At 38.0% G+C, this 22,305-nt stretch overlaps 1 protein-coding gene across 2 annotated transcripts in view; it reads left to right on the plus strand.

Annotated features, from left to right (window-relative positions):
• Nucleotides 1-22,305, plus strand: part of LOC121317193 (signal-induced proliferation-associated 1-like protein 2) — a 158,898-nt gene that overhangs the window by 82,153 nt on the left and 54,440 nt on the right. For both annotated transcript variants that reach the window (XM_041252859.1, XM_041252860.1), the window contains 3 exons: nt 354-930; nt 13,512-13,786; nt 21,022-21,279. In XM_041252859.1, the coding sequence (XP_041108793.1) occupies nt 354-930; nt 13,512-13,786; nt 21,022-21,279 (1,110 nt within the window). The remainder of the gene's footprint in view (nt 1-353; nt 931-13,511; nt 13,787-21,021; nt 21,280-22,305) is intronic.

A 22,305-nucleotide genomic window follows, 5' to 3' on the forward strand; every position in this document is an offset into this window, starting at 1 on the left:
ATGTTGTAGAGGTGATGCCAGTAAATACTGTACATATTAATTACATTTGTACATATGTCTTGAACAGCTTATCCAGGTTTGGTTAAACATTTCTGGGGATTCCTTTGTAGTTGTTGGGGGTATAGTGTCATGATTTCTAGACCCTGTTTCTGCTAATGAAGGCACTATCCTCAAATGTTTTTCCAGATGTATTGCCAGAAACCTTTTTGTTTTTTATTTTTTGTGGTAGTCTGGTAGTATTAGGTTGTAGATCACCAAAATATGCCTATTTTGAAAGGCTTTAAAAGGGGCATATCACTGGCTGTGTGCAAGAGAATTGTAACTGACCTTCTTGCTTTCATTTCTTTATACAGTGTGGCTGTTTCAAGGTCTAAAGATGTGCCTCCATTTGGGCCCCCTATTCCTAAAGGAGTGACTTTCCCCAAATCTGCAGTTTTTAGGGACTTTCTCTTAGCCAAAGTGATCAACGCAGAAAACGCAGCACACAAATCTGAGAAATTTCGTGCCATGGCTACAAGGACGAGACAGGAGTACTTGAAAGACTTGGCAGGAAACTTCGTCACAACGGCAACTGTCGATAGCACAGTGAAATTTAGTTTCATTACACTGGGAGCAAAGAAAAAGGAAAAAACTAAACCACGAAAGGACGCCCACCTGTACAGCATAGGAGCCATTACCTGGAATGTTACCGCTCGAGACTTTGGGCAATCCGCTGACATTGAATGTCTGCTTGGAATTTCAAATGAGTTCATAATGTTGATAGAAAAGGAATCAAAAAAGGTGGTATTCAACTGCTCCTGCAGGGATGTTATTGGCTGGACATATGGAGTTATGAGTATAAAAATATTTTATGAAAGAGGGGAATGCGTCTTGCTCTCTGCCTTTGATAACTGCGGTGAAGACATCAGAGAAATTGTTCTGCGGCTGGAGGTAAGCTCTTGTGTCTTTTTTTTTTTTTTTTTTTTTTTTTAAAAACAACCCAGAGTATCTAAGAAAAAAAAGGAGAATCAATAAGTACAACATCTTGACACATTTTTGACCGATTTGCATAATGCTAATTCATATGTTATGTACTGAGGTTAGTGCTGTATACGCTGTACACAATGTCATTTCTTTTTAGAAATCATATTCTCAATTTTATTTATTTCCCCCCAATATGTAAAGTAGAAGGATTTTAGCTTTATTTGAGCCTTTCAATGCATTTTTCAGGAGGTCTTGTAATGTTACTGTCTCGTCCTAGAGCGTATTTGATAAAAAAATAAATATAATAAGTGTATAATTAACAAGTGTAGTTTCTTTTAAAAAACACACTGCCTCTTTTTCTGTCATCTTTTTTTAATCGTGATTGGTGAGATGTCTTAGCAAATTTAAGATTTAATTCACCCATTTCTCTATTGTCATATACATATTGACGTTTTGCCACCTAAGTAGCATTTGGCAGATTTTTTTTTTTTTCTCTATTGTAACTGTTTCATAAATTTCCTGAGACAACTGGCTGACGGTTTATCACGCTGTTGTACTTGAGTTACTTGACTGGAAGGTTTAGTGACACTAGGCTACTTCAGAGGTGTTCTGTTGTGTACAGTAATTAGTAATTAGGTCAATTATAGTCGGGGGGGGGGGGGGGGTGGGGGGGGGGTCATGGGACCTACATCTGGATGTAGTAGGGCTTTAATTGTCGTAAAAGAATCTGTACAAGTACTACTTTAATAAAATAAAATCATAATTCATCTTTTTTTGTTTGTTTTACTGTAGCCAGTATCATTAACAGAAAAGAAATACAGAAACATACTATATGTATATAAATATTTTTTTAATCAAATGGGGTCACCAAAAGTGCTTATTTGCACTGTAATTGATCAATTATTTGTTATAATTACAAATGAAAGCCAAGGTTCAACTACAATTACATTGTAATTGCAATTAATTACAAATTGCACAATTTTGTAACTGGCCCCAGGTCTGCTAGTCGACAGTTTAAAAATGTTGAACCCACTCTATTTGTTTTGGCTTCTGGTACGTTGTAATTTCAGGTTACTGTAGCTGCTAAATATATTTCAGATCATAAAAAGTGTGGGCGGGGGCCTCCTCCAGATTATATTAACCCTGGCAGCTTCACATGGCTTTCAGTATTTGGAACTGTGTTCAGCTGGCTTTGCTTTCATCTTCTAATGTGGCTTTTAAGCCAGCTGTATTGGTTTACCATTGACTGTGGTGTACAGTAGGGATGCAACAGGTATGATTTTCCCAAACCGAAACAGACATTTCCAAACCAAACGATACCGACAAAAGATAAAACCGAGATTTAAAATAATAGATAAAATAAAAAACTGTTTAGAGTCATGTCTGTTAAATTAGTCTGTGTTGATCTAATAAAAAATACTTTTGAAATTAAAATGTAGCCCAAATCATTTTGAAACTGGAAAAGAAGGGAAAGGGATACTACAGACAAATATCTGGGTTATTGATTATTCAAGTGTGGTGGAAGTACCATAGAGTCGTATGTATTATAGTAACAAGCTATACTGAACGAGAACTTTGTATATTTTTGGGGGGGCTGGCAGCAGGCCTGAGTTCTAGCTTTAGTTTTTTGCTGACACAAATCTAGGTAACATTTTAAATTAGAAGTGTTTTCTGATCAGAAAATATTTTAGAATGCTACCAAATATGTGTCACTTTGAAGCCAACATTGTGATAAAATAATTTAAATTTCAAAAACTAAGAGCTGCAGTTCTAGTCAGACGTAGTTTGCATGTGATTTGTCACTTACAGCTGACCACAGACAATGGGGAAAGTAAAATAATAAATACAAAAGTTGAATGTCTCTTAATACATTGTGTTTCTACATTATCTAATTGTGTCATAAGTTGGTACTGTATTTGTCAGTTCAAAAAAAAAAAAAAAAATCCTTTGTCTGCTTTTTTACCAAAAACCGACTGCACGTTAAAAACAGGCGAAAGAGTTGATAAAAAACGAACCGGTCATAACCGACTTGCATTCCTAGTTTACAGTATTGTGATTAGCGAGATTGAAAAGGCCATTTCTGGTTGGAAAAACACATATTTCTGATTACTACAGTAGTCAACATTTTCTACTTGTGCAATTTTACATTAAACATGTACAGTACCTTAGCATCTACAATACAGTATTTTTGTATGTTTTCTTGCTGCCTTCAGCTTGAGAAAAATGTCCCTTTAACGTTTAGGGTAGTGTAGGTTTTCATATGTAAGGTAGTCCAAGATTAGTACCATTAAAGGGAGGGGAATGACAACATTTTTGCAAAAAACAAACTGCTTTTGAAGTTAAGACAATAGAAGTTTGAATAAAATGAACATAATCTGTAAGCAATGTTGCTGTTTTTTCACAAAAGTATAGAAGTAGTGCATTAGGTGAGTTCCCATGTTTTTACAGAACAGATTGCCATGTTTTTAAAGGACCTGTGCTTTGTAAGCAGAGCTCTTAATTTGGTGCGTGGCGGGACCTTGAGGGCCCTTTTCACCTTTGTACCTGTAGATCAGGTGCAGAGCTAGCTTTTCATGCCGGAGGGGGGGTGAGTCTTACTCTAGGGGCCCACTGTTTAAATTACTTTACTGGTGTTGTGATCATATATCAAAGCATATGTAGCAGAAGTGCTGAATTACTGTATAGTGCAATGCTGATGTACATAAAGCAGACTTGTAAGACCATAACAATGCTAAAATCAATAAACTTTCAAAAACTGTAGAGACTATTTGACATACAAATGCCCACTATTGAGGTACTAAGAATCCAGCAGATTTCTTAGGAATACCAGTGAAGGGTTTATTGATGAAAAATACAAGGACATTGAAAAGAAATTGGGTTTCCTCACGTTTCAGATAGACTTTAGACTCCTACCCCCCTGGGGGGCTGAGGTATTCAAACTTTTTTTTGAAATCATGTCAGACAACCTGCAATGCACACATTTTCAGGACCAAATTAATGGCACTATCAGAAGGCTCTATTTCATTAAAAAGTAAGATTTGATATTAAATATGATTGGCAAGCAAAAAATAAAATGCGAGATGTTAACCAAATATACTAATATCAGGGTTTATGTATATATACTAATATCAGGGTTTCAATAATGTATTTACTGTTTTAGTAGCGGAAGTAGTATTTTTTTATTATTTTTTTTTGCATCTTATACTAATATTTTTATTTGTTTTTGAGGGATGGAGGTGTTTTCTTTGATTTTGGTGGCGCAGGGATACGTGGTTAAGCACAGGTGCAGTGATATGCCTTTGTTCCTAAGTAGTTCCTAATCGTGACATTGTGCTGGATATTGTAACGGCTTGGAACACTGATGGACCAATCAGCATGCAGCATTCTAACAATCAGTTTTATAATCTATATTTAAGTGATAGAGCCCTCTCGATGCGGGCTCTACCGCGTGGTAGATGACTGTGAGTGGAGTTATGCGTTCCGACCGTCATTTCAAATCACTGTCATCTTGGTTGTGTGTGGTGGCCTGGCACCCTTTTGTCAGTGTTATTACAGATGTTTTCTAATTTTTGGTTTCTCTCAGTTTTTCCCCATATCTTGTAGATAAAAAAAAAAAAAACTTAATTTCCTTTTGATTTTTTCTCTGCCAATGTTCATTAATGGCACACAGCATTTCTTTTCCATGTCATTTTTATTATGGTATTATGGAAAGCAGATGCATAGCCAGGTTCAAGCATGAACAGTCATCAGACAGCACAGGATATTGGACTGTTAGAGGCTGCAGGTACCATGGGTCATATCAAATATAGCTAACAAAGTAATTCCAGTAAATCTTATCTAATACAGTTAGCATATACAGATATTGCCATCATGAACAATACACAGTATGTTAAATGTGTTTTATTTTTCCACAGCATTTGCAATCAATAAAACCGGTGTCTTTTACACTCTTTTCCATGCTGCACTTTCTGTTGAAGGAATGCATCCAAATGATTACATTTTATGGAGCGTTTTATTTTAAATAAGAAAATGGATCAGAGATTTCCTTTTAACCCGATTGTTCAATACTAGGACTTTAATCTCTGCTAAAGGACCTTGAATGCTGTCTTTCAAACTGTTTAATCACTTCCAAATCAATCTGCCAGAAAACGTGTAAATACAGTATTCGTGTAGTTTACCTTTTTTCTGCTTGTTGAAAGAAAATATCTTTTCTTGTACATGCCCTCTAAATGTTGTCTGTCAGTGTAAACTATTCTGCTTCTTTGCTGTCCTACCTATCTGTTTAAATTTAGTATAGCAAATAAAGTAGAAATACAGTAAGCACAATGGCAACTAGTCTCCGGTTTGAATAATGAGTTGAAATCAAACAACTGCACGCAGTCTAATTTAGTTTCAGCAACTTTATTTCAGCACATCACAGTAACAACACAGGCACATCGCATCTCTTGTAAAGACAGGAGAAGGAGGCTTTGACTTTATGAACATACACTGTGAACAAGTTACTGAACAAACAGCACAGTGGGGATTAACACATACTGCAGATAAGTAGATATTTTAATTACTAAAACTTTTGATTTTATATATTTTGCTAATAAATGTTAGGACCTAACGTAATGGTGACTTAAATACTGAAACTTACACAAATGTACAAATATGCATTCAAATCCAAATTAAAAAAAAAAAAAAAAAAAGTTAGCTGTACTTTTATTCATTACATGTTTGTTCATGTATGAGGTACTGAAGAACAGCTCCGTGTAATTAGAAGCTTTGTTGTTATTTGGCAGTTGGAAATACCCACAAAGCATCCACCACTGGGATGAAGCCTGAGTGAAAGCTACCAGACCTCAGATGGAATTATGAGCAAACCATATTACTCACAGAATAATGTTTTGTATTCACTGGGAACCAAAACTAGTGCTGCATAAAATCACAAAAAGAACAAACAGAAAAAATGTAAACGTATCAATTTTCTAATAGCAATTAAACTCTCATAAGAGGGCTTTACCACCTGGTAAGGCCCTTCTTGTTAAGTTAAATGCCCACACCTTCTGCTCAGGACATTTAACAACACAAGGCAGGCCTTATCAGACAAAAGTCCTCTTCGGGTTCTCTTGCTTAAATATATTTCTCAAATAAATAAATAAATTGAAATTTTCTAGATGCTTGCTATTTATTTTTGCATTGGCTCGGTCCCTGTTTTCTTATGAATTAAGTGTTTTCCATGTGGCTCAAGCCCTGGACATGCTGTCTGATGCGATCACTGTGTACTCTGCAATGTCGATTAGACCATTCACTACAGCAACAGACAGTTCAGAAACCCAGCATTGGGATTTGTAGACAATAATAAAAGAAGCTTGTTATTGTTGTTTAGTTAAAAGTACAAAAATAGTACAAAATATGTCTGCATTTCCCGGGCATTGCTTATTTTTTATGTAACTGGGTCTAAATGTAAAATTTACCATGTGTATGTATCTTTTATTTCACATGCAAATGGATGACGACGAGTATCATTATCAGGGCAGTGTGTCATGCACGCTGTCAGGGGTGTTTTTTGCGACGCGACCTCCTCCGTGACGATCGCATCGGGCAGTGTGTCTCCTTCTTTACTGTAGTTCCTTCATGCAGCTTACGAAGTTGACTGTAGCAGCATTGAAGTATCTGTAAGATGCTTTCCTTAACTTTTTTTTGCCAACAGCTTTAATTAAATTACCATTAAAAAATAAAATTCATCTTTACCATAATGTGTGTGTTTTATAGGAAAATCTGAGACGTAATGCTGTCAATGCATATGTTTAGATAAGATTTACTAGAATTATTTAGTTTAGTGCCCCATACTTAAGTGTTTCCTGCAAAGCACTTAATTATATTTTTGTGGGAAGGGAATTTGATAGGATTTAATGCAGCAGTTGGGAGCTTAGAAGGGTACCATTTATCAGATTTATCTAGAAGTACAGTATAACTGAGTCTAGGGTGCACAGTGATTAGTCACTGTCAGTTTTTTGTATCCTACCAGGAAGTGTTGGTTTACTGCTTGTTAATTATGTAAACTGTGTTCGTTCTATTCTAAGACAAAGCTTTTATGGTAGCATTACCATATGTTCCTGGTTGATTTCTGAGTAAATCCTGTCAGAAAATGTTGTAGTTATAACTGTACAGTACTTCATTTCAAAATAAGTTTTAAAGGGCAACTTTGTGTCAGTGCCTCAGTGTTTCATGTATTTAAATGAGGATTTTTTTCCACTTATCTACACACCATACTCCACACTGTTAAGGGGAAAAAAGTTATATTCAAAAATACAAAACTGAAAGATCATAATTAGATAACTCTCCACCCCTGTAAGTTAATACTTGGTGAAAGCACCTTTGGCAGCAATTACAGCTGTGAGTCTGTTGGGATAGGTCTTTACCAACTTTGCACACCTAGATTTGGCAATATTTGACCATTCTTCTTTAGAAAACTGTTCAAGCTCTGTCAAGTTCCTTGGGGAGCGTTGATGGACAGCAATCTTCAAGTCATGCCACAAATTTTCAGTTGGATTTTGGTCGGGGCTCTGACTAGGCCACTCAGGGACATTTACTTTTTTGTTCCTTAGCCACTCCAGTGTAACTTTGTCTGTGTGCTTTGGGTTGTTGGCATGCTGAAAGGTGAACTTCCGTCCCAGTTTCAACTTTCTTGCGGAGGGCAGCAGGTTTTCCTCAAGGAATTCTCTGTACTTTGCTCCATTTCATTTTCCCTTCTATCCTTACAAGTGCCCCAGTCCTTGCTGATGAGAAACATCCCATAACATTATACTCCCACCACCGTGCTTCACAGTAGGGATGGTGTTCTTTGGGTGATGCGCCGTGTTGGGTTTGCGCCAAACATAATGCTTTGCATTTAAGCCAAAAAGTTCCACTTTAGTTTCGTCAGACCACAAAACTTTTTGCCACATGGCTACAAAATCTCCTGAGTGTTTTTGCATACTTCAAACAGGATTCAAGGTTGGCTTTCTTGAGTAATGGCTTTCTTCTTGTCACCCTACCATACAGGCCAGATTTGTGGAGTGCTTGGGATATTGTTGTCACATGCACACTTTGACCAGTTTTGGCCATAAACTCTTGTAGCTCTTGCAAAGTTGTCATTGGCCTCTTGATAGCCTCTCTGATCAGTCTCCTTCTTGCTCAGTCATCCAGTTTAGAGGGACGGTGTGGGAGGGTGGTGGGTAGAGTCCACTGGAGGACCAGAAATTGACACAAAAGCCGTAGATAATCACCGCCCAACACTGGGGTTTTAGTTTTTATTAATACAATGGCTGCAATAGCCATGGGAATTAAAAAAAAAAAAAAAAACAACAAAAAAAGAAACCACTCACAGTACCATCAATGGTAAGGCAGTGTGGCTAAAACAAACAAAAAGGTAAACAAAGTCCCGAACATTGAAGGTAAACCAAGGAAAAAAACACAAAAAGGAAATGCTCCTCCAAGCTGCACAGCCCTGCTTGGTTTCCTTTGTTAGTCGGCTGGTGTGCTCAGTGTCCTGGATCAGTTTTCTCCAGTAATCCACAAACAAGGGAAAAGGGGAAAAGCAGCCGCCTCAAGGTTCTGGAAAAATCTCAAATAATTAAAGTGCACTCACAACAGCACGTCACCACGCTGGCACTATCCCAGGACAGAGAGGGAGAGCAGTCATGCTGCTCAAAATGGCTGGACCTAGCCAGCACTGTTACTGCTGGCAGCTCTCCAGCACCACCAGTGGTCGGGAGGGCGCACTACAACTGGGAACCATCACACTCCCGTCACAGATGGCCTGATCTAGGTAGGGTCTTGGTGGTGCCATTCACCTTCCACTTCTTAATAATCGTCTTGCCCATTCTCCAAGGCATAATCAAGGCCTTTTGATATTTTGTTATACCCATCCCCTGATCTGTTCCTTTCAACAACTTTGTCCCGGAGTTCTTTTGAAAGCGCGTTGGTGTTCATGGTTGAGTATTTGCTTTCAAATGCACTACCCAGCAGAGGGAACCTACAAGAACTGCTGAATTTATCCTGAAATCATGTGAATCGCTACAGTTTAACAAACGGGTGGAAGCCATTTAACTTGGTGTGTGATTTTGAAGGCGATTGGTTACACCTGAGCTAATTTAGGATTGCTATTACAAGGCAGGTGGACACTTCTCCAACCAAGCTATTTCAGTTTTTGTTTTTAAATAATTTTCTACAAATTTCTAGAATTTTTTTTTTCACATGGAAGTTGTGGGGTAGGATGTGTAGATAAATGAAAGTATTTTAATGTATTACAATTCCAGGCTATAAGGCAACACAAGGTGAAAATTTTGAAAGGGGCTGTACCTCCTGGTTACAAACCCGTTTCTTTAACCACTGGACCAGACCAACAACCAGAATAATCATTCAGAGTGGCCCTCGTTCTACTATCTACAGTATATCTGCATCAAAAATCCCACTATTTTAAGAATGTATATACAGTGCCTTTCAAAAGTATTCAGACCCCTGACCAATTCTCTCATATTATCGAATTACAAATGATACATTGAAATTTCGTTCTGTTTGATATTTTACTCAAAATCAGTTATTGTAAGGTGACATTGGTTTTATGATGGGAAATATTTTGAAGAAAAATAAAAAACTGAAATATCTTGCTTGCATAAATATTCAACCCCTGTGCTGTGGAAGCTCCCAGTTTGCACCGATGAAAGAAATTGCCCTAACGAGGACACAATTACCTTACCATTGGCTTCCACCTGTGAACCATTAAAATTGCTGTCACATTTTCTGGATAAAAACCCCACTGTTGAAGGATCATTGGTAAGGCTGTGAATCTGAAGGAAAATGAAGACCAAAGAGCATTCTACTGAAGTTGGAGATAAAGTAATACAAATGCATAGATTAGGGAAAGGGTACAAAATAATATCCAAGTGTTTGGATATCCCAGTGAGCACAGTTGGATCAATAATCAGGAAGTGGAAGCTGCATCACACCACCCAGGCACTGCCAAGAAAAGGCCGTCCCTCAAAACTCAGTGCTCAAACAAGAAGGAGACTTGTGAGAGAAGCCACACAGAGGCCAACAATCACTTTGAAGGAGCTACAGAGTTCAGTGGCTGGGAGTGGAGTAATGGTGCACCAGTCAACCATATCAAGAGGTCTGCATAACACTGGCCTGTATGGGAGGGTGGCAAGAAAGAAGCCATTACTCAAAAAGTACCATCTGAGTCTGGAGTTTGCCAGAAAGCATGACAGTGGCCCAGCTGCAATGTGGGAAAATGTTTTGTGGTCAGATGAGACCAAGATAGAGCTTGTTGGCCAAAACTCAAAGCACTATGTGTGGCGCAAACCTAACACTGCCCATGCCTCAAGACACACCATCCCTACAGTATGGTGGTGGCAGCATCATGCTGTGGGGATGCTTCGGTTGTTACAACTGAAGGAAGAATGGATGGAGCAAAAAATACAGGAAAATACAGCAAGATAATCTGCTTCAATCCGCTAAAAAACTGAAGCTTGGGAGGAAATTCACCTTTCAGCAGGACAATGATCCCAAGCACAAGGCCAAAGCAACATTGGAGTGGCTCAAGAACAAAAAGGTGAATGTCCTACAGTGGCCCAGTCAAAGTCCTGATCTCAATCCCATTGAGAATCTGTGGCACTATTTGAAAATTGCGGTCCACAAGCGTCGTCCAACCAACCTGAACAACCTGGAGCAAATCTGCCAAGAAGAAATGGGCCAAAATCACTCCGACACTGTGTGCAAAGCTGGTACATACTTACCCCAAAAGACTTAAAGCTGTTATTGCAGCGAAAGGTGGCTCTAGCAAATATTAATGTGTGGGGGTTGAATACTTATGCAAGCAAGATATTTCAGTTTTTTATTTTTCTTAAAAATATTTCCCAACATAAAACCAATGTCACCTTACAATAATTGATTTTGAGTTTAAGTGTTTTAAAATAAAATATAGAACAGAACGAAATTTCAACGTACCATTTGTAATTCGGTAATGAACACTTTTGCAAGGCACTGTGTGTTTATATATATATATATATATATAGAGAGAGAGAGAGAGAGAGAGAGAGAGAGAGAGAGAGAGAGAGAGAGAGAGAGAGAGAGAGAGAGAGAGAGAGAGAGAGAGAGAGACACACACACACACACAGACGTGCTCAGTTTTGTTGGTACCCTTACAGCTCATTGAAATAATGCTTCATTCCTCCTGAAAAGTGATGAAATTAAAAGCTATTTTATCATGTTTGCTTGCATGTCTTTGCTATGTCATAGAATAAAGCAAAGAAGCTGTGAAAAGAGATGAATTATTGCTTATTCTACAAAGATATTCTAAAATGGCCTGGACACATTTGTTGGTACCCCTTAGAAAAGATAATAAATAATTGGATTATAGTGATATTTCAAACGAATTAGTTTCTTTAATTAGTATCACAAATGTCTCCAATCTTGTAATCAGTCATTCAGCCTATTTAAATGGAGAAAAGTAGTCACTGTGCTGTTTGGTATCATTGTGTGCACCACACTGAACATGGACCAGAGAAAGCAAAAGAGAGAGTTGTCTGAGGAGATCAGAAAGAAAATAATAGACAAGCATGGTAAAGGTAAAGGCTACAAGACCATCTCCAAGCAGCTTGATGTTCCTGTGACAACAGTTGCAAATATTAAGAAGTTTAAGATCCGTAGAACTGTAGGCAACCTCCCTGGGCGCGGCCGCAAGAGGAAAATCGACCCCAGGTTGAACAGAAGAATAGTGCGAATGGTAGAAAAAGTACCAAGGATAACTGCCAAAGAGATACAAGCAAAACTCCAAGGTGAAGGTACGTCAGTTTCTGATTGCACCATCCGTCGCTTTTTGAGCAAAAGTGGGCTCCATGGAAGAAGACCCAGGAGGACTCCACTGTTGAAAGAAAAACATAAAAAAGGCAGACTGGAATTTGCTAAAATGCATATTGACAAGCCACAATCCTTCTGGGAGAATGTCCTTTGGACAGATGAGTCAAAACTGGAGCTTTTTGGCAAGTCACATCAGCTCTATGTTCACAGATGATAAAATGAAGCTTTCAAAGAAAAGAACACCATACCTACACTGAAACATGGAGGAGGCTCGGTTATGTTTTGGGGCTGCTTTGCTGCGCCTGTCACAGGGTGCCTTGAATCTGTACAGGGCACAATGAAATCTCAAGACTATCAAGGCATTCTGGAGCAAAACGTACTGCCCAGTGTCAGAAAGCTCTGTCTCAGTCGCAGTTCATGGGTCCTCCAACAGGATAATGACCCAAAACACACAGCTAAAAGCACCCAAGAATGGATACGAACAAAACATTGGACCATTCTGAAGTGGCCTTTTATGAGTCCTGATCTGAATCCTATTGAACATCGATGGAAAGAGCTGAAATGTAGAGTCTGGAGAAGGCACCCATCAAACCTGAGACAGCTGGAGTAGTTGCTCAGTAAGAGTTAACAGTGTTAACAGGTTCAGAAGTCTCATTGAGAGCTACAGAAAACATTTGATTGCAGTGATTGCCTCTAATGCCGTGATGCCATTTTCATTTGTGTTATTATTTATAATATTATGTTGAATAAAAAATCAAAAGCAAAGTCTGATTTCTATTAAATATGGAATAAACAATGGTGGATGCCAATTACTTTTGTCAGTTTCAAGTTATTTCAGAGAATTGTGCATTCTTCGTTGTTTGAGTACATATATATTCAGTACTGTTATTTTATAATATAATTACAATTTTCTACATATACTGTATATTAAGGACAATTGACTTAAAAGCAGGTCGGCAAGCACATGGATTAATAAATAAGTAAAATCCCTGACTCTCTTGAAATTATTTATTTCTAGTAGGAACATTTTGCCAGTTTTGTTTTTATTTAGCAGTGATGGATATTTTGTTTTGTAAAATAAGTGCTGTGAAAAATATAGGTATTTCTTTTAAAATGCAGTCCACAGTTGTGAATTTCACAGGTTGTTAAACTTTAGTTTTGACAACTCTTGTGTTTAGTTGAATAACTTTATTGTAGCAGTACATCATTTAACTAATGTATATTGAAGCCATATATCTTGCCTACAACATACTGTTTTATGAAACACTAGCCTTTAAATGTCATGGGGCATTATTTTCTTTATTTGTCATTACAATAGAATAACCTACAAAAAGTCTGCCTCCTGATCGATTTGTTTGGACAAGTTGCCTGAAGATGTTGAGTGATTTCCTGTTTTTCTGCTGCCTTTTGTCTGTCTGCACCTTTTGAAAGCATTAACAATTTAAACTAGAATAGCCATGAACTGTGGAATAGCTTTGCAAGGAATCTTGTTTGTGTAGCCTATGAATAGATCTTGTCTGAACTATAAAGTGGCATCCTACTTGCTCTGTTTCATAATTTGAGGAAAATATTTGCTGCTGTCTGGAGCTTTATTGCACCAAAGAGAGCCAGATTAATTGACCTGAAAAATGATCTGTGCCTTGCCTTTAAAGAAAATGAATCTCTGAAGACAATGGAATAACAATGGCTTTTTTTCTTCTCTTCCTTTTTTTGTAATCTAGATTGTAACCAGAGGCTGTGAGACATCAGAAATCACCCTCCGGAGGAACTCACTAGGCCAGCTCGGGTTCCACGTGAACTTTGAGGGAATAGTGGCAGATGTTGAGCCCTTTGGATTTGCATGGAAGGCTGGCCTCAGGCAAGGGAGTCGCCTCGTGGAGATCTGCAAAGTGGCAGTGGCCACTTTGACCCATGAGCAGATGATTGACCTCTTGCGGACATCGGTGACTGTAAAGGTGATGATTATTCAACCACATGAGGATGGCTCGCCCAGGAGGTAAAAAAAAAAAAAAAAAAAGATTTAATTTGCTCAATGGAAAAGGGATTAAAACTAATGAAAAAAATGTATAACTTGTCTGTCACACACTTACATTATTGTAGTATTTTAGTTTAAAAAAAAAAAAAAAAAAATGTACCTGGTACCTTACTAGGTTAAAGAAAGCTTTCTGTTTGGGGGCCTTACTTTCAGGTCTGTAGTTTAATGCTTCACTTTCAATCTCAGAAGAGTCAAGCATGTCACTGGTTGCAAATAATGTCAGTTATTATTATAGTGTAAGGAAGCAGCTAGTTTGTTAATGAAAGGGGAGATGTTTTTGAAAGGGTAAGGGTCAACTCTAATATTCAGATGAAATGACCAAGGAAATGCATTGCTATAGAATGTTCGTTCAAAACTGCACATGTGAGACCTACAATAGGAAAAGTTATTTTGAATTAGTTCATTAGATAATGTATTAAAAATAATTGTTAACGACACCATTTTAGTTGCTGTTACAACATAAACTCTTGGATCGTAAAGCGTGCTTCGATCCTTCCCAGGGACGAAAGGTGTTAGCAAGTGTTGATCCTCGATGGGCTTGACAGCTTCTCATTCACAACTTTTCTTATGTTCTCTAAAAGTGCTTTTAAGTTCCCAAAACTTCTGAACCACCTGCTTCATATTTTTCTTCTTTAATAATAAATGCATGTGGTAGTGTGCCCCGCCCCTGTGTGTATTTTATGTTTATATGTTGCATGTGGTGTACTAATGTTGGTGTATCTGCACTGATGCACAGGATGTAATGTGGGGTTATGTAGCACGAGTGTTATAACATGTATGTTTGTAGACATGAGGATGGTACAGTCACTTCACATGCAGAGTAAAAGGGGTATTTGTATGGAAGCACAGGAAGTGCACAAAGTAATTCACGTGTAGATGTACCATGATTCCAATTGAATGATTGATCTCGGTACAGCTGCATAAAAGGGTGAATGTTTCACTCACTCTGGGTTGTGTGTTTAGGGCGAAAGAACAGGAGAGAGCGAGGAGATTAAAAAAAATAATAATAATAGCAATTGCTACTTCATGCTGGAGGACGAGCGCGGTACTTGGTTGTGGTATGTTTGTCCCTGTTTGTTTAGTTGGTGTCAGTTATGTGTTCATGATTTGTTTTGGGTTCAACCATTCATTCATTCTTTCACCAGTCATCGGCAGGATTTGTGTTTGTCTTCCGGGTCTAACATCACCACAAGCTATCCGTGACAATGTATAATAAATAAATCAGTACATGTATTTATGGAAATATAAAAAGTGGTGATTTGCCTGGAAGGAATACCAGTATTGTGCTTTTGCATGTACAATAGTTAAGGTAATGTCAAGTTTAGAAAATATTTACACAGAACGGATTAGGATTCCTCCATTTTATTGTGAACAACTTTCCAGTTAAAGTAATCTGGGCAATTTCATTCATGAAACTCATTTAATTATAGAATAAGAATTGGTTATGTTAATGAGATTAGCTGACTTGGTAAGATAATTCTTTCCCTTTGTTATAACAGCTTCATTTGCTTGATGGAGTCATTTTGGATAAATTTTATTTAAAGTTTTTGTTTATAGCTAAACTACTTAATGAATTCTTCCCTCTAACACCAACTGAGGGTTCAGTCTATCACAATTTTTTCTGTATGAATATAAGAACCCACAGCGTTGAATGGGGTACATTCAAGTTAAAACAAATTTAAAATATAAATTGGCATACATTAACAAACAGTTAAATGGAAAACCCTGTTGCTGAGAAAGGTACTATGCTGATAATTAATATAATTGGCTTTAATGGACACATAGGGTTCTGCCCCAGTGTGTCCTAAAATAAAATAATGGTAGCACAAAAATCTATTACTGCCGTAAAAGCTAATTAGTTGAAAGCGAGAGATTGCAACTGCACCCGGGCCTAGCCTCTGCTGGGGCCCATACCAAAGATACTCTATAATCTCTTTTTTTTTCTCCCCAAAAGTCCATTATTGAAAAACAAAAACAAAAAACTGTTCTCCCGGTAGTTCAAAAATAAACCTTGGCAAAGTTGTACTGTCAGTCAAAACACACATTAGCAAATCAGAGCTATGTAGGCGAGACTCAGCGTGAAACTTTATAATAGGTCAGTGTTGATTAAAAAACAACAGACTGTTCAGTTTATGAGGGGGGGGGGGTTGCATTTATTTCACAGATGCTGTTTATAACGATTATAGCAAACAGTTTACTAACAAGGTATATAATCACAAATACTTCTGGAAAAAATAAACACATAGGCCTATCAGCCAACTTTATTTCTCTGTGCAAACTCCTACATCACACCTCAATTTTCCATAATAGACCTGCCTGGTAAGAGTTGAAATCATGAAACAAACCTGTGCAGCTAAATAAACTGACGTTGAATTCCCCAAAAATCACACATGATTTGTACTCCTTTTTGGAGCAAAACTTTTTTTTTTTTTTTTTTTTTGACCGGCCCCCGAACGAATGAGGGGGTGTGGGGGGTGTACTTCACACTCTTGCACCAGGGCCCAGTGAATCCTAGCACCGGCCCTGAGTTGGCACCACTAATAGTTTGTTGCGGTTGTTGCTTTAGCAAACATAATTCACCGCTCTACAATAAAGCACTATTATTTTTGCGCAGGGCAAAATACTTTTAAATTAGTTTTTCTGGTGTTCAGGAGGTATACTATGGCAAGGGCAGGTATTTGTGTGGTGCAGCAGTGTCTGGCTGAAGACTTCAGTAACTACCCATATGTAAATAAAAATGCAAAAATAAAATACTGTAAACCAAGGGAAAGAAGAACATAAGTTTACTCAACAATAGACATGACTTGGATGTCCTCCAACATTTTCATAAGCAAGGTTGAAGATAACATATATCTGATCAGCGGTGGCTCCTGTGTGTAATATTGTAATAAAGGTGATGCTCCATGACTTTGTGCTGGCAGTGCTGTTGTTTTGGGTTGTTTGCTCATGCGGTAGTCACTCCCAGTAGTGAATAGCAGACGTGCTCCCTGACTTTCTTATCTCTACATCTGGCCCTCCTGTTTTTGTTATTAAAGTAGTTGGCTGCTACTCCGTTTCCCCTCTCTTTGTGTCATGACTAAGTCAGGGAAATTCTCTGTTGGCCAGCCCAGCTGCTAAGCTGGGCTATATTTCTTTTTGATTGCTGTTAATCATGGTATGTGTGCTTGGGTAAGGAGTCTTGAGGGTCCCAAATAACCTGAAGTGGAAGCTCGTCAGGTCAACAATTATCTCTGTTTAAAGGAATTTGTGGGAAACCTCAGACACTATTCATTCAGTACAGTCAGATACAGTAAACCGACAGAACCTTGTAAGCAAAGCGCCAGACCTTTTCGCTCCAAATTAGTTTTGGATGTAATGTGTTGAAGATAAATATGAAAGATTCTGAAACCTAAGCAGTGCCAGGATTTCTTTCCCAGCAGTTTGAAATAGACCTGCAGTATTTAAAGTACCAAATGTTTAGAAATAATCCATGGGAAAAGACATTTTGAAAAGGCCTTATCTGTCCCTTTCACTGAAAATGGACTGCACAGAGGGGGGTGACAGTCCTAGTATCTTTATTTTTTTTTTAAATACAGGCCTGGTGTTTTTATAGCTGAGTGCATTTTAAGGATTGCAGCACCTCAGGACTTCCATATTAGATGTGTGTCCCACTATAAATGGGAGCCTAGCCATATCAGAATTAAGCCAAAATCATTACAGCCTCCTTGAGTAACTAATATAATATTTGATCTCTTGACATAAAATTACCTGTTGCTGCCAATTGATATTTCCCCTTGGGGGGGGGGGGTCAATTAATTGATAACCATTGACAAATGGTTTGTGAACAATTTCACTCAGCACTATGAAGAAGAAGAAAACAGAGAGAGATAATTTACTTCACAACCAGGCTAGAACAAAGAAAGCAGTATTGCTGTACGACTCCTAAATTTGTTGGTGTGTGCCTGGGATTGATGTATAGTGTGTTTCTTGGCAGTAGCAAATGGAAAAGGCTATTCCACTGCAATAACTCACTGTTTCTGGGTTAGAAAGGTCTGCCATGTCAAAGGTTAGAGTGCATATACACATTTTAATGATTGCTGTTCATATAGAATTAGGTAAACTAGCCAACTGGGATTTGTATTTTTCAAGGAATAACATGAAATGCAGAATATTATATTTGCGCTGTGGCCATAAGGAATCCCTCTATAGTATAAGAAAAACATTTTTGTTGCTGACCCAGTTTATATTTTGCATCTTGTTTACATCATTTAACCCATGCATACCAAAAGTCCTCCAGGGTTACAAACTAATCTGTTTTATGGTTGAGTTATCAGCCTTATTTAAAATGTCATAAACTGTTTGCTGAATTGTTTGGCATAAGTTGGGACTTCTGAAGGAAGGCATTTTTTTGCTGGGTAGCATGGAACTCTGATTAGCACTAATCTTGGACTACCTTACCCAATTTATATTAGATCGCTCCAAGATTACTGCTAAGCAGGGCCTGTGAAACCATCCATAAGAATAATAGCTTCCCAATATAGAAAATATAATTGTTAAGACCTAGGTTTCTAAATCTATAACCTTGCTACAGTACCTTGACAAAGCATACCTCATTACAAGGGGTGAGTCAGAATATTCGAGTAATTGAGTATTCTAAATAAAATGACTACTCAAATACTTTGATCAAGTTTCGAATACTCGTTCATTTGTAAAACAAATGTAAAATTGCGCAAATTTGGCACGCTATTTTTGAGAGAGGAGGAAGTTAAAAGTAATCAGCCACTACAATTGTCACCTGACTGATAATTGACAGGAACGGGCATCCTTCATTACCTAGCTCTGCTATTGGCTAAGGGAGTACATGAGCAATGCAAACATGTTTTTTTTTTTTTTTAAGATGCAAAAGTGTGGAAGTATTTAGAAAAAGTTAAGCGAGACCACCATACAATGTAATCTCTGCAGCACAGGTATTTCATATTGTAAATCAAAGAGTTAAATGCTCAGTCATCTAAAATGCAAACACCCATCTGAAGAAAACACCTAATGTGGCAAAAAAAACAAAAAACAAACAAGCATTGCATCTTGTACTGTGCACAGTTGTCAGCGATGTGATGTGTCTCGTACAATGTTAAGACTTTGTTGTTTGAGTTCTGCTGTTGTTGGTCTTCTACTGATATCACCTTGGTTCCAGAATCAGACTTCTTTTTTTTTTTTTTTTTTTTTTTTTTTTTTTTAATGATTATTATATTATGGAATCAGCAAGTACGGGTACAGTACATCCCGTTTTTGAGTTATATACTGTATTATAGCATTGATTGAGCAAACATTTTGTTGTGCTTTGTTAGTAAGCAGTCGTGTTGTTTGTTTTATACAAGTCGTCAAAGGGTGTTAAAAATGCAGTGAAAGTTTTGAAGGTCCTTTTTATAAAGTTTTGTGTTTTATAGTTAAAACCGCACCTGCTGTGTATTGTTATTTCTTACTTCTAGTTTATCAGCTTTTACTTTAAATATATTAGGTGCCAAATGTTTCTTCACTGTAACTGTTGATGTATTTGTCTATGCGTCCCTATGTGTGGTTGCTAATACATTCTAAGGACCTGTGGCTGTTCTGTAATTAGAGGTTGAGTATTCAAATGTGTTATTATTTGAAATTCCCACCTCTACTCATTACCCTTTACAAATTACACTAGATCTAAATTACAGTACATTTTGCAATTAGTTAAGAGTGCATTGGGTCTCAAATGATCTATAATACGATCGTAATGGTTCTTTTTGGGCTCACCTGTTAGTGGCCTGTGCTGCATGTGAGCCAGATACTGATATTTTGGTCTAAATCCAAACTTGCATGACTAAAATGGAAAATACAGTGCCTATAGAAAGTCTACACCCACTTGAACTTTTTTCACATTTTGTTGTGTCTGTGCCTGAGAGTTTCATGCATTTAAATGAGGATTTTTTTCCACTTATCTACACACCATACTCCACACTGTTAAGGGGAAAAAAGTTTTTAATGAGAAAAAAAAAAAAAAAAAAAATTGTAATCATAAAAAAAGGTAATTGGATAAGTCTCCACCCCATTTAGTTAATACTTAGTGGAAGCACCTTTGGCAGCAATTACAGCTGTGAGTCTACTGGGATAGAGGTGGACACTTATCCAACCACGATATTTCAGTTTTTATTTTTAATTAATTTTCTACAAATTTGTAGTATTTTTTTTCACTTGGAAGTTGTCGGGTAGGATGTGTAGGTAAATTAAAAAAAAAAAAAAAATATATATATATATATATATATATATATATATATATATATATATATATATATATATATATATATAATGCATTTTAATTCCAGGCTATAAGGCAACAAAAGGTGAAAACAGAAGGGGATGTAGACTTTCTATAGGCACTGTAAGTGATTGAAAACAAATGATTTATGATTTAAAGAGATTTTATGCAACAATGATGAACTTCCTTAATATTAGAGTTTACTTCCAAGAAACGTGAAATTAATTTCCAGCAGGGATTTAAAATTTAAAAAGCATGATCCTTTTAGAAAATTACACACCAAACCAAGCAAAGATATTTACAGCAAAAGGGTGCTGAACCAGTTTAAATAAAATCCTAGCTCAGAAAGGCAAGCCTTGACGACCTTGGCAAAACAAAGACAGGCATGTATGTTTTTTTATTCAGAGTGACATTTCATATCAAATTGTTACATAAATGCTATTCTATTCAGGAACATCTAGTTTGTTAAACACCGTCTCTTTTTAATGTAGCATTCAGTGGCACCATCCCACCCATTTATTCTGTATTACATACATATTTATTATAACGTTTTGATATCAATTGGTAATAAATAAATCTAAATGTTTGTCAAAGTCCAGGACTTTTTATTTTTCTTCTCTTTCTACTACAGATGGGCAGTACATGTTTCAATACAATGTGCAGTGCATGTTTGAAGTGGGGGAAATAGTTTGTACATGAAATAGACTTACAATACACATCTGCTGAAGGAAAGATTGTCTGTACACATGCAGTATTGTGTAATTTAATAAGTCTGCCTGCCTTCAGGCTTATTTATGCAAAACTGACAAATTCAATCTCAGTTTAGGTTCTCTTTTGGCACAGCACTAATCCATAAAATACGGCTTATAGAAACTGTCCATGTTTGTATCCAACTTAATGGATTAATTATTAATTTTTTTTTGTTTTTGTCCAGAGGCTGCTCAGAGCTGTACCGAATTCCAATGGTGGAGTACAAACTTGACAGTGAAGGCACCCCTTGTGAGTACAAAACCCCTTTCAGAAGGAACACAACCTGGCATCGCTTCCCCACTCCTGGTGGTCAGCCCATTACGCGGGCCTCCCCCATCCAAGGACCTGCCGACCGACTGCAGGGCCAGCAGTTTCTTCAGCAGGCTCAAGCAGTCATTCCCCGAAGCACCTCCTTTGACAGAAAGCTGCCAGATGGCGCAAGGTAGTGTATTTGCTTGTGCTGAGCATTTATTGATTAAACAAACAGAAAATAAAAGGTTGAAAGACAAACAAACACAGGACACGACACTCGTAGCCAAAACAGAGACAAACAAAACAGACTACAAAGACAAACACGGTGGTAAAAACTGGTATTATGATTTGCTATTAATTGCTGTTACCTCCGTCTCCAATCCTGTTCTCCACTCACCGAACACACAACCCCGAGTGAGTGAAAACATGCTGCTTTTATGCAGCTGTACCGAGACTCGATTCCTAATCAGTCATTCAGTTGGAGTCTCGGTACAACTGCACGTGAATTAATAAAGTGCAATTCCCCGTGCTTACATATTGTTACATTTTACCTGCACGTAAAGTGCTGTGCAATTCTTGTGCCTAAATACAAATATACATTTTAACCACCGTAACCCATATTACATCCCGTGTACCAATGACTATACACCAACATTAACACACTTACACACGACATACAACACAGAAATACACACAGGTGCAGGGCAACATTGTCACATACCCCCCCCCCCCCTTGTGCGTAGCACACATGGCCTCAATGGCCACCTCCCTCCTTAAAATCCCCAAAATCTCGCTCAAAGTCCCGGGCCAAGAACAGGGATTTTAAGGGGTTCATGGGCGGCAATGTTGCCAGTAGCCAGGCTGCTACTGGCAATGCTGTCAGCAGATGTGGGGTGAGTCTCTTCTCCCGCTGTACCACTGGGAGCGGAAATGCTGCCAGTGGTGAGGCTGTCAGCATATGCTGACAGCTCCCAGACTGACTCCTCCTTCAGCCAGGGCAATTCCAGCAGCGGAAAAACTGCTGGGGTTGGTGATCTCCTGACCTCTCCCCCCTTCGTCATAGCCGGCAGCTCCCTCTGGTGGGGCTCCGGTCACACTGACCCCTGTAGCCAAGCAGAGCTGACGGCGACCCCTGGTGAAGCAATTCTGGTGACCCCAAGCAAAGCAGAGCCGGCAGCCCCAGGCAGATGCAGAGCAGCAGGTCACCCCAGGCAAT

This window comes from Polyodon spathula, chromosome 6 (assembly GCF_017654505.1).
Source record: "Polyodon spathula isolate WHYD16114869_AA chromosome 6, ASM1765450v1, whole genome shotgun sequence".
NCBI lineage: Eukaryota > Metazoa > Chordata > Actinopteri > Acipenseriformes > Polyodontidae > Polyodon > Polyodon spathula.